This window comes from Rhamphochromis longiceps, linkage group LG12, assembly GCF_057381845.1.
Source record: "Rhamphochromis longiceps isolate RC_006_pf linkage group LG12, R_longiceps_female_GT1.1, whole genome shotgun sequence".
In the NCBI taxonomy this organism is placed as follows: domain Eukaryota; kingdom Metazoa; phylum Chordata; class Actinopteri; order Cichliformes; family Cichlidae; genus Rhamphochromis; species Rhamphochromis longiceps.
The window spans coordinates 31,964,236-31,976,493 of record NC_140568.1 but is presented as its reverse complement, the minus strand read 5'-3'; the positions used below and the strand labels follow the sequence as shown (position 1 = coordinate 31,976,493).

Below are 12,258 nucleotides of genomic sequence, written 5' to 3'. Positions count from 1 at the left end.
TACTTTCACAGAGTGCAACAACATACGACCCGCACCTCCAATCTAATCTACTTAATTGGAAACCCTGACTCCAAATAGCTTTTGGGGAAGTCATTAACACAGAGGTTCACTAACATTTTCCAGCCTGTACCATAGGTGATTACTCAGTGCTTTCAAAAAAAGACCAGAGAACAAAAATACAACAGTTTGGGATCTGTCAATTTAATCACACTGTGTGTATGACTATGTAACAAATGTACATTTTACTATGAGTTAAAATTCACAGAAGATAAACAAAAACTGAGAAGTTTTGTTGTTGTTGTTTTTTTAATGAAAAATCTGATGAGGTCACATCTGTCCGAGGCTATATTGTTATATATTTCAGCCCACAGGTTATACCAGTGCTGGCATCCTTTAGGTGAAAAAAGCATAAATCCAGGAAAATAAGAAATACTGCTCATCACAGTTTTACATGGAATTCATTTATGTTCTTTTCACTTGCCTACATATACAGTATAGCGATTTCAGGTAATTTTTTTTCAGACCCTCAAGAGCACTTACCTTCACTGAATGTTAAGTAGCACCTGAAAGCTTTAAATCAGTAAGCCTAAAAGGTTTATATCTATTTTTTCACTGCATTAGTAGATAATTTAGTTCTAAGTTCATTCAATTTGCTATACTGAAAAGGTTATCTGATAAAAAAATAATTATCGTCAGTATAGTTAGCAGCATTATAGGACTGTACAATGTGCTCAAGATACAATTCGTTTAGGTACAGAACAGGTAAATGCACCAAAATGTTTTCCATTTTATTTTGGTACTTAAAATACATTAAAATTCCAAGCATGAATTTTCTTGGCTAAAATCAAATTCAAAAAGCCTTAATCCTTCAAAAAATAACCAGGAACATGGTTTATCAATTATTCTTGTTCAGCATTCATTATTATTCTTTCACCAAACAGGAGATACTCAGAATATGAAACTGGAGTTCAAAGAACTGGGACAGTTTGTGCAAATGATTCCATTAACTCTGAGCCATGAGGAAACCAAAGCCCTATCCAGGCACATGCTAAAGATTTTTTTTAAACCAGATTTAAACTAAATTGAATTAACAGTTTCATGGAGTCAAACTTTCTTCACACTAGAAGTGAGAGAAGAGCTCCGGACTCTTTGAACCGAGACAAGGCTCAAGGCACTTTCAATCATCGTGGCCATCCATATTTTGCACGCTGTGATTGGAGTCGTTTTTGACCCAAAACACCAACAGAAAAATATCAGCTTTTCCCAAATATGAGAGGTACTAAAGCAGCCACAGCTGAAATAACTTGAGACTCACCATTACTTCCATATTCTGTTGTGGCTCTTGAAATCCATGGACTGTCAGTTTGCGAAGCACTAAAAGGAGCACAAAAAACATCACTATGCAGGATTTTCACTAATTAAAAATTAACTATATTCAACATCTCCTCATAATTAGTGTTTCACTAAGTAGCTGCATATATTAATACTTCCATGTTTGCATGTTCAATTATCTATGTTTTTAATCAAATGGTGGGATCATGACGATTAGATTACCATGTTGTGCTAATAGGTGATTGCATGTCTTTGCATGATAATGCAGGTTTGTGGCATGCGTGCATGTGTCTGTGCAAGTGTTGCTACCTTTAAGAGAGAGTAGTGTCCTCTCCAGCGAGCTGAGTGCCGCAGCCTCATCTCTGGCGTAGATCTGCTGGAGGAAGCAGTCTGTGTGATGGCTCCACAGGGAGCATGCAAAGCTGTAGATGCCCGATGCCAGCTGCCAACATACACATTAACATTTTGGTCAGGCACACCTGGGTTAATCTGGGTCTCGAAAGCATTTGAGGTCATTTCACTCAACATAAATGCGCAAGAAATTCTGGGCTAATATGAGTGTAGCTTTGTACAAGAACCTACTTTTGTTTTTATTTACCTGTTTTTATTGTTTATTAGTTTATTAACATTAAAAATTTCCCTTCAGCACACCATCTTGGATCACTTTGCCAGTAAATTAATGTGACCACAGGTAAACATCAGCCACTGACATCAGAAAATGTCATTTTATTTGTTGATATGGTGACAACAAGGTCGGTGTTGGCGAGCGGCTATTAAATCGGCGTGTCCCTACATGGAACATCAGAAACTCAATTGCTGGTGATACACTCAAACAAACAGGAAGGAAAGATGGACCTAGGGCTGCTCGATTATGGCAAAAATGATAATCACGATTATTTTCACTGAAATTGAGATCACGATTATTTGACGATATTTATTTAACCCTTTAAGACCTACTATAGAACCAAGTCCACCAGAGCTTATATTATTTTTATTTATTTTTTGTACATGCTGTAGTGCCATTTGTGGGAGCATTTCAAGTTGCTATACATCAATACAACTGTTATAGCCCATATTTTAATAATATGTATGCATTAAGTGCATAGTAATTACATAAATTGCAAAAAAGTGCAATAAACTACAAAAAAAATTGAAAATCGCTTTTGTTTTGTTTACATATATTTCTACTTGGAGAAGTTTAAGAGGTTTATCCCTCAAAACTTTAAATACAATAAAGTTGCAAAAAATAGTTTCCCACCACAGGAAATTTATTTTGAGTGTCTTCATAGTTTTATTTTGGAGATACAGCAATTTTTATATACTGCAGGAAAAACAAAAAACAATCCTATGATGCAAATTTGCAAAGAAAACAGCATGTGCATCATTTCACTGTGGGAAGTGTTACGAACAGCTGATAGGAACGGCAAAGCGTGTTTCTGGAATATTATGTTTTTGTTCCTGCAAGCGCTTTTTATGCAATTTTTGCAAAGCTATATGTGGAACGAAACCGTGACCGAGGACAAGCTGATGGCATCAGATGTAAGTACAACTCCTCCGGTTTCATATGCAAAACAAATTATTGCGCTAGCTTACACGGTTCAGGTTCTACAGGGATTTTAAAAAAGTTACACAAAACGGAGCGTGCTGCTCTGACCGGCTTTAAAGGGTTAACAATGACTTTTAAAAATTAATGTAAAATGGTGTGCAACACCACTGAAGTTTTTTTTTTTTTTTTTTTTAACTCTTTTCAACCAACGGCAGTCACTCTCCAAATAACTTCTGCTTAGCTTTCCGAGCTTCCCTCGGGTCCTCTTAATCAGCGGTCTCCAACCTTTTTTGCGCCACGGACCGGTTTATGCCCGACAATATTTTCACGGACCGGCCTTTAAGGTGTCGCGGATAAATGAGGGAGGGGCTAATAATCGGCTCAGTCATTTTTAATGATCATTGAAAGCCCAGATCGTAATCGTGATTAAAATTCGATTAATTGAGCAGCCCTAGATGGACCTGTGAATAACAGGTCTAATTTAGCTCCAAATGAACTTCCAATTATAGTCTCAGTATTATTTGGGCTCAAACCAATTACACTTTCGCCCTCCATGATAGCGAAACAAGATCATCAAAGGTAGATAAAAAGCACTCAGTTCTATCAGCCAAGTGTGACAATGTCTGCTTAGAACATCCAACAAATCTGCCAAAGGAAGAGAGTAAGTGTGTGTGTGTGTGTGTGTGTGTGTGTGTGTGTGTGTGTGTGTGTGTGTGTGGGGGGGGGGGGGGGGGGGGGGGGATTCTAACCATTAAATCTCATTCAAAATTGACAATAACATTGCAGTGGGATAACAGTCAAGTCTTTGCTATTTGATTAAGATAAACAACAAACCCACATTAAAATTACTCTGTGGAAAATTGTGAACACCATATATCAAACAAGGAAAGCAAGCAACTTCTAGCCAGAGGAACTTTGCGCTCTTGGTAACACTCAAGAGTCAAGTGGGAAAAATCTGAGAATCAGTGGTTAAGTTGATGTTCGGCTGTTCAAAGAGAAATCCCTACTTTGACAGCACAGCATAGGCTTTGATATATTCTTTAGAGAAACCGCAAGATTGGCAAGTTTCTTCTTTGGAGAGATTTCTCTACAGCTTGTCGTTTTCCATTCCTCAGATCCCAGACTAATCCAACCCATGGAGCCTAAAAGTGATGAGCCAAGTTCAGAAAACAACTTCATATTGTTCTCATGACTTCCTCAGTCTTGGTGTTTCAGTAGACTAATACGCTATTGTTTATATGGGTTTTTACAGTTTCATTACATTCTGTGAATGCACAACAGGTAAATCGCATCAAAGCGTCAATACACGGTTTCCAAATGTTACAGACATTCAAAAAATATAACAACCTACTCCAGTCGACAGGTGCATTGTAGTCTACCTTCTTATCCCCCTTTTTATTCCTCGTTGTGCTACATCTGTGTAAAAAAAAACTAGTACATCCTTGCCGTTTGCATTTTCTACCCCATGAATCAAAAAGAACATAAAAAAATTAAAAACTATTAAGGTGCCTTTAAGTAAGGTCCTAAGGCGAACCCGATTTCTGAATTAGTCCTCTCCCTAATGGCCCTCCAACACTACAGTGATACTTTTAATCTTTCAGCAGCGTTACCAGTCTTAGAATTACTATCCAATTACTATCCGAGAATATAATTACAGCATAAGCAAAATGTTTGTATGACAAAGTATACACATGATTATTAGAAGAAGAGAGGAGGAGGAGAGGAAAAAAAGAGGAGAGGAGGAAGAGAGGAGATTCAGTGTCAAAGTCATCAGTGCATCATTAAATGAGTGCGCTGTTTAATGGGGGCTCAGGCTGCCTTTGTTTCTTGTGTTGCCTAAGGGCAGAAATTTTGGCATACAGGACGCCTCTGCCTGGCATCCAACTATTTGGTCTCAGCCACTGCTCTCATGTCCTTTCACCCTCTGTTGGTCTCCATCTTCCCTCTGCTTGATCATCTCATTCCTCTAAAATCTTTCTCTCCACAAATGGCCTTTTTTTAAACTCAAATTTAAATCAAGCATGAAAGAAAAATATTGTATAATGTACGCTGTGTTCACCAGAAACACCAGAAATACTTACTCAAAAGTTAATTTGTCTCAACGCAATATCAACAAAGACACGGAAACGCTGATAACCATTTCTAAACAAGTCAACCATGCTTGAGTCATGTATGACAAGGGAATATTTTTGCTATAAATCTTGTATTTAACATGCTTCTAACAGAAGCTAAACAGCATCTCGTAGAGACAAAACCTAAAAAGTCTCAGGATAATCTTAGTATTCATCTATTCATTTTCAAAATCTTCTGAAGGAGGAAAAAAATAGCAACAAAGAAAAAAAAGTTATATTGCAGAGAGCAGGAGTCTGCAACCTGCAACGTATAAAAATCCAGAAAGTTTCACTGTTTACCTAACATAACCTTTTATTCAGGTATATACAACTGATGTATAAAGAGCAAAACACAGCTAAAAAACACTAAGAATAAGAATAAGAAGCAATGGAGAACAAAAAGGTTGTAATAGAATTTTGTATCAACACTGGACCAGCTAATATTGTGGACTTACATCCTGAAAAAGCCGCCTGTCCTGCGCCAGTCGTTTGGATGCTAGAGTTTTGGTGACATGATAGAAGGTTAACAGCGCTCTGTGCTGCTGCAGGCCATCCTGACCCTTCACAGACTCGAGCAGAATGGGGATGAGCTCTGGCCATTGCCTGGGGCAGTCCAGACGGGCCACCTTGGCTATCAGTACTGCGATCTGGGTTGCTATCTGTTGAGGAAAAAAAAAAAAAAAAAAATACATGCAGGAAAGAGAAGTTGACCAGGGGCAAAGCATAAACACAGCAGAAGGTGGAGCAAACTTGATGGGAATTTTATTACGTAGTTCTCTTTTAAAAATAAGTAGCTCGAACAAATAGGACACAGAATATCAAACTTTTTACAGTCAACACAGTGTACATAGTACATGCATCTGGTGACAGATAGGGAATCAGTTGCATGGATTAAGTTGATTTTTAAAATAGAGTGCTTGTGCCTGAGCTATATCTGCAATGTGCATCACATGATCTGGTAACAGCTTCACTTCTCATATTTTTTTTTTTTAATTGGCTTTCCACTGAGCCCAACAGCTGAGCAAATATCGCTCAAGTCTACTCATTACTCCAACACAAACTGCCGGTAAGACACTCAATACTTCGAGATTAATTTCAAGCTCAAAATGAAAAAGACACTTTATACCTCAAGACTTAATGGACATTTTATGATAAAAATCAAAACTCTTTATATTATTTGAACACACTCCAAATAGCTTCTTTTTTTTTTTTCTTTTTTTTTTAAATGTGAAAACCTTGCGTGAGTTTTTGTTCTTATGGTTGTATAAAAGATTTATCTCAGAACGTCTTGCAGTACACAGTTCAGTATTTAAACTTGCATCCTCACGCATCAGTAAGTCAATTTGTACACAAGTTACACTCACTCTCTCATTCACAAGCATAAAGCACCCTCATGAAATTTGGACTCCACGAGAGGCTGTGACTAGAGAGACATATGGTGTCCAAATCGTATTCATTGCTTGCCATATGGACCCGATCAGTCCTGATGTTCGAGAGCTGTCCCACAGGGACATACAACCTGTAGAAACCAAGATGGATGGCCATCATTTAGGGCCAAGTTCCACGTACCCCCTGGGACAGATGTATTACGCTGCTTGACTCCTGAATTATTTGTTTGTTGTAACCTTCCCCACACAGCCCCCCAAAAAAATGTCTATCAAGAAACTTCAAATTAAGTCCCAGTATGCAAAATTAGCAGCTTTCATCACTTTCAAATCTCATTCTATGGAGTCGCATTGTGACAGCCTAAAAAATCTTAATGCTGTCAGTCAGATCCTTTGTAACTTATCTGGTTTTGATAAAAGCACTTCAATCAAAATCAGTGTTTTATTCATCAGTATACAATGATCAAACATGTTTATTTCACTCTCCCTCTTTATTTTCCCTGCTCACCTGATTGACAGGCTCGTTGAAGTTTGTGATTAGACCAGCACGCAATGACGTCTTCTCCTCTTCTGATAATGCACTGCGAACAAACCAATCAAAAAGCTGTTCAGAGGAAGTAGAGAGGTCGAAAGAGATGAAACAATAAAGCTGACAAAAAGACAAAGGCAGCACTTAATATAGAAAAACAGACACATTTGAAAGCGTCTATAGATAAATGAGTACAGTATTTCAGTATTACTTTAAAACAATCTTGCCCCACAGTAATTTTGCTTTCACAGTACTGCGCAAAAACCTTAAACCACCTTTCATTTCTTACTTCCAAGCAGCCAGACGTTCTTGCACATGAACAGTATCTGATGGTCATGTTCTTAAGAATCATGCAGTACCATATGGAAAGCATCAGATTGGCAACACCTTCATTTTTCAACATGACAATGATCCCAAACACCCTGCCAATGTAGTAAAAACATTCCTGGATATAGGGGTATGTCACCAGGGTGCAGAGGAGGCTGACCTTTTTTTTTTTTTTTTGAGGACAAGAGCGGCGAGGTCTATCGCGATAGCTTAATTTCTCTATCGAGTAAAAGTTATATCGCGATACATATCGTTATCGTTCTATCGCCCAGCTCTAGTACAGCGTCTCTTTATGTCTGTCTCCACGTTGGTTGAGTGTGGAGTAAGTGCATATGAGAGCATGAGGGTGGGAATGGATGTTTGTATCTGTGTGTGCCTGTATGTCTGTGTCTATATGTCAGGTTGGGTGTCAGGCGCCACCTCTCTGGGGACATCTCAGGCCCTCCAAGGTTTGGAGGCCTATCTCCACCCACCACCACTTCCCCTGCCAGTGGCGGACTCCCTCAGACATCGGTGCGTTGATGGTTCTTTGTGTCCGGGGATGGGCGTCCAGGTACACACCGGCTCACTCCTTGGCGGCTGCTTATCGGGGCCTGGAGCCTGGGGCTCGCTCGGGCCACTTCGGAGGTGGGGTGCCCCCGGCCTCTCGGCCTGGGGCTCGGTCACTCAGGCACGGCTGGCTGCCGGCGGAGCTCACGGGCGCGTCACTGCAACTCCCCCTGGCTTGTGCTCCGCGGCTGCTGAGTGAGCCCTCATCTGGGACTCTCCTCAGCTCTTTCTGGGACAGTGGCGCGGCTGCCCCTCTGTTGGTCTTCCTTGGTCTCTTGTGTTCTGGGGGCCTCTGGATGTCTGGAGTTTTGATCTCCTCCATACCTGCTTCATGCCCTGGAGGACGGGGCTGTGGCCCCCCCCCCCCACACCCTCTAGCAGATCATTACATGAAGGAACCTTTTAAAAAAAAACAAGCGCGTCCATGCTCACAGGTGTACACACGGGTGATCACACCCACAAACTACACCCTTTTTGGCTCCTACCTCAAAGCACACTGTGTTCTGTTGATCTTATGTGCTGCACAATAATGTTTAATATTTAGTATTTACTGTCATATTCCCATATATCATTGTGATGTTGTTTATTCTATTACTCTTGTTCTCTTCTGCTTGTTTTCTTTTTTCTTTCTCAGCAGGTGATCGATATATGCATTTTTTTTCCTGCCCATTCTGTTGGTTTTTGTCTTTTGCCCTTCTCCCCCGTCCCTCTTCTCAGCTGTTTCTCTTTCCCTCTTTCTTTCTCCCCTTCTTTCCCCCAGTCAAGTCTGTCCCGTATTCAGTAAGTGAAAATAAAATAAACAATAAAAGGTGAATCAAATGGACCATTACGGCAAGGCTGGGATGGTCAGTTTGGTAAAGTAAATCCGTTGGGCATCTTTCTTTGCCTTTAGACAACAATTCTGATGGCAAAAGAGCCAAACGGGACAGGCAGAAAGGAAAAAAAAAATAATAATAATAATAATAAGTCACTGACTGGCATCCCCAGAGCCCGGACCTCAACATTATTTAAGCAGTGTGGGATCATCTTGATAGTAAATGAAACTAAAGGCAACCAAGATCCAAAGAAGAGCTTTGAATGTCCTTTAAGAAGCTTGAAAACTATTCGTTAAAACTACTTGAAGATGTCATAAGAAAGCTTGCATAAGAGGAGAGACTGTGATGAAGAAGGTGGTCATCTCAAATACTGACCTTCCATACTGTACTTCCATGTATATTTGAACCTTTCAATAAATCACTGCAGATGAAGAAATGAGGAGTGGCTCAAGACTTTTGCATACTACTGCACATTAATTGTAGACCTAATATAGATAAACTGTTACTTTTTTGCACAATGTCTTTATTCATGTACCTCATGTTGCAGATTTATTTAATTCATTTTGATCTTAGACACAGTAATCAGACTGTAGTGTGCAGGAATATTCATTCAAATTATCCACAATAAAACAGGACCAAGTGTTAAACCCAGAATTTTCTAGCTGAAGGCAAGAATGCCAACTACTGAGCCACCATGTTGCATTACGAGGAGCGAGTGCCAGCCGCCCTGGCATTGTTGAATGCAGCACATATCCTAAGAGACCCCTATTATCTCAATTTGGATTCTAGACGTGCAAATCACAGACTTTAATTAGGGGTGTCAAATTATCGCGTTAATTGCGATTAATTAATTACAATGCTATTTAGCGCGTTATGTTTTTTAATCTCGTTAATCTAATTTTTAATCTCTTGACGTCATTGATTTTGTATGAGAGTTGCTATGTTATAAAATCCGTTTTTATGTGCTGGGCTCCTTGTGCTTGACTTGTTGGGGGTGGAGTCACGTCGTGAGGTCAAGGTGAGAAGTGGTGATTAGCTTACAGTGTGGATATGGAGGCGCATCTGAGAGTTGTTGGCCCAATGAACGGGAAATTTGTATTTCATAAACGCCCCGACGGCACCATTGACAAAGGTAAAGTGGTCTGCCTAGAGTGTAAGAAGGAGTTTGCTTACCACCGAAGCAGCTCAAGTTTGGCCTATCACCTCAACGCAAAGCACCCAGCCGCGAGTGCAGCAACAGCTAGCAGTGAAGACGTTAGCAATATAGCAAGCCAGAGCAAAGCTTTTCGCCAAACAAAACTAGAGAATACCCCTCGTATGAGCAAGTCTGCGACCGACAGGCTGACTAATGTTATTGCCAAGTGGATAGCGATGAACTGTAGGCCGATAAATATAGTAGAGGACGAAGGATTGACAGAGGTGTTGCAAATTGCGTCCAATGACCCGTCATACAAGCCGCCGTGCAGGACTACAGTAACGACCAAAATCAGCAAAATGTACGACGGCGAAAAGAAAAACAAACTTGAGATTTTGGCGGAGGATTCTCCCAACTGTGTTGCTATAACCGGAGATCACTGGACCTCAGCTGGCAACCACAGCTATTTTGGGGTGACTGGACACTTTATTGATAGTGAGTGGAACCTCAACTCATTTGCACTGACCGTCATGAGAACAGAAACTAGGCACTTTGCTGATAAATGCGCCGAACAGTTCCTCAAGGTAGCAAATGACTGGGGTATTGAAAACAAGATATCCACCATTGGCACAGACAGCGCAGCAAACATGCTGGCTGCTATGAGAGCACTTCCATATGAGCACATCGCCTGCAATGCTCACATTCTCCAGAGGACCATCACGGTATGTCTCGATAGCAGTGGTTTTGTCGGTGTACTGGCAAAGTGCCGCAAGATTGTTGGTCATTTTAAACAAAGCCCTGCGAGTACCACAGAACTTAACCAACAACAAGTAGCACTCGGAAAGAAGAGCGATCAACTTATACAGGATGTACCCACCAGGTGGAACTCGACTCTCGCAATGGTCTCACGCCTCCTATGTAACCGAGAGGCTGTCCAGGCTACGTTGGACCAACAGAACCACAGGTTGGTCTTGCCAACCGAAGCTGAGTGGGCGAAACTGCAGAGGCTGGAGCTCCTGCTTGAACCATGCAAGTAAGTTCAAATAAACACCTTCCCATTTTAATTATATAAACTACTGTTACATGTGTAAAATCAAAATTAATGAACATAACAAGGAACTTTTAAGGACAATTAAATTGGAAATCAGTTACACTTTGATTTAAATGAATCCAGCTAGGTTTATTTAGCAAACCTCTCCACCTCTGCAGGTATGTGACAGAGCTGCTGGGTGGTGAGGCCTACGTCTCTTGCTCTGTAGTGCTGCCTGCTTTTCGCCATCTGTACCGTGTCATGGACATTACTGATGATGATCCTGCCTACGTGGTGAAGTTCAAGAATGCCTTCCAGAAGGATCTGGCAGCACGACGAGCTAATGGCAACGAGATATGGTTCGAGGTGGCCACAGCATTGGATCCACGGTTTAAGGATTTGAAATGTCTTCCAAGAGAAAAGAGGGAACAGGTAGGACAATAAGGTTAAGCTGGACTAATGAGTCCAATTCATTATCAAATCAAACTTTTATTTATTATATGGAACACAAAGTTCTTTACAAGATTAAATAAAATAAAATAAAAAAAGCACTTAGTTTTAATCACAATCATTCATTCATTCATTCATTCATTCATTCATTCAGGTGTGGACCATTCTGGAGAATATGCTCCAGGCAGCAGAGCCCAGAAGAGCAGATAGTCTCCAGCCCTCCACAGAGGATGATGGACAAGCTCAGAAGAAGAGGAGGAGCGAACTCCTTCTGGGGTCTGACTCTGACTCAGAAGATGGAATTGAGTCTGGAGAGCTACAGAGCAGAACCCAGCATCAGTATTGATGACTGTCCCCTGCAGTGGTGGTATGCTCACTCAGGAGTCTATGAAAAGCTGTCAGTCCTAGCACAAAAGTACCTGGCCTCCCCAGCTACCTCTGTACCCTGTGAGAGACTCTTTAGCCTTGCAGGCCACATAGTGCAAAAGAAAAGGGCAGCCTTGCTTCCAGAAAATGTTACCAGGCTGGTGTGTCTTAGCGACTGGCTGAGGAAGAAGAAATGAGACACATGTGGTCAGCATAGCTGCTGTGTCATTTGTAGCCTACTAGAATAGATTGCTTGATGTTCAGCACTTTTTTTTGTGATGGAAGAATACTTTGATGTGCTAACTTGCAGCACTGCAATGTCAGTTTTATTTTTCATTATCTGAAGCAGAGGAATTTCAGTGCTGTATTGCTCAGAAAAGAGCAACTCTGATGTGCTAACTTGCAGCACTTAATTTATTTGATTTTATTTGTATTTATTTTTCCATTTATTTTACAAAAGAATACAACAGTATGTAAATGGTTGCATCTGTTTAACGTTTGTTAAACAATAAATGACTTTATAAAGTCACTTTCTTTGTTATATCAGTCTTTTGGTCTGCCACAATAAGTTGAGGGCTTTCCTCAGCTATTTTTAGGTGAGATTAAAAAAGAGATTAATTAGATCAATTAATTAAAAATCATAATTAATTAATCTCTATTTTTTTTTAATCTCTTGACAGCAC

At 40.3% G+C, this 12,258-nt stretch overlaps 2 protein-coding genes across 2 annotated transcripts in view; one reads left to right on the top strand and one right to left on the bottom strand.

The window, feature by feature from the left end:
* The window catches only part of ipo11 (importin 11), a 132,687-nt gene that overhangs the window by 103,654 nt on the left and 16,775 nt on the right, over positions 1-12,258 (bottom strand). Inside the window, exons 4-7 of the mRNA XM_085425826.1 lie at positions 6,883-6,955; positions 5,445-5,648; positions 1,642-1,774; positions 1,316-1,374 (exon numbers count right to left, since the gene is read on the bottom strand). Coding sequence (XP_085281952.1) covers positions 1,316-1,374; positions 1,642-1,774; positions 5,445-5,648; positions 6,883-6,955 — 469 coding nt within the window. The remainder of the gene's footprint in view (positions 1-1,315; positions 1,375-1,641; positions 1,775-5,444; positions 5,649-6,882; positions 6,956-12,258) is intronic.
* On the top strand, positions 9,645-11,555 carry LOC146657611 (E3 SUMO-protein ligase ZBED1-like). Its single transcript, XM_085425206.1, has 3 exons — positions 9,645-10,762; positions 10,939-11,191; positions 11,364-11,555. The coding sequence occupies exons 1-3, from the start codon at positions 9,645-9,647 to the stop codon at positions 11,553-11,555; spliced, it is 1,563 nt and encodes a 520-aa protein (XP_085281332.1).

Excerpts from the sequence above, each read along its gene's own strand:
- LOC146657611 (XM_085425206.1), top strand. The coding sequence starts at position 9,645 with ATGGAGGCGCATCTGAGAGTTGTTGGCCCAATGAACGGGAAATTTGTA. Across the intron at positions 10,763-10,938 it reads CTCCTGCTTGAACCATGCAA|GTATGTGACAGAGCTGCTGG; the intron begins GTAAGTTCAAAT and ends CCACCTCTGCAG. Across the intron at positions 11,192-11,363 it reads CAAGAGAAAAGAGGGAACAG|GTGTGGACCATTCTGGAGAA; the intron begins GTAGGACAATAA and ends TCATTCATTCAG.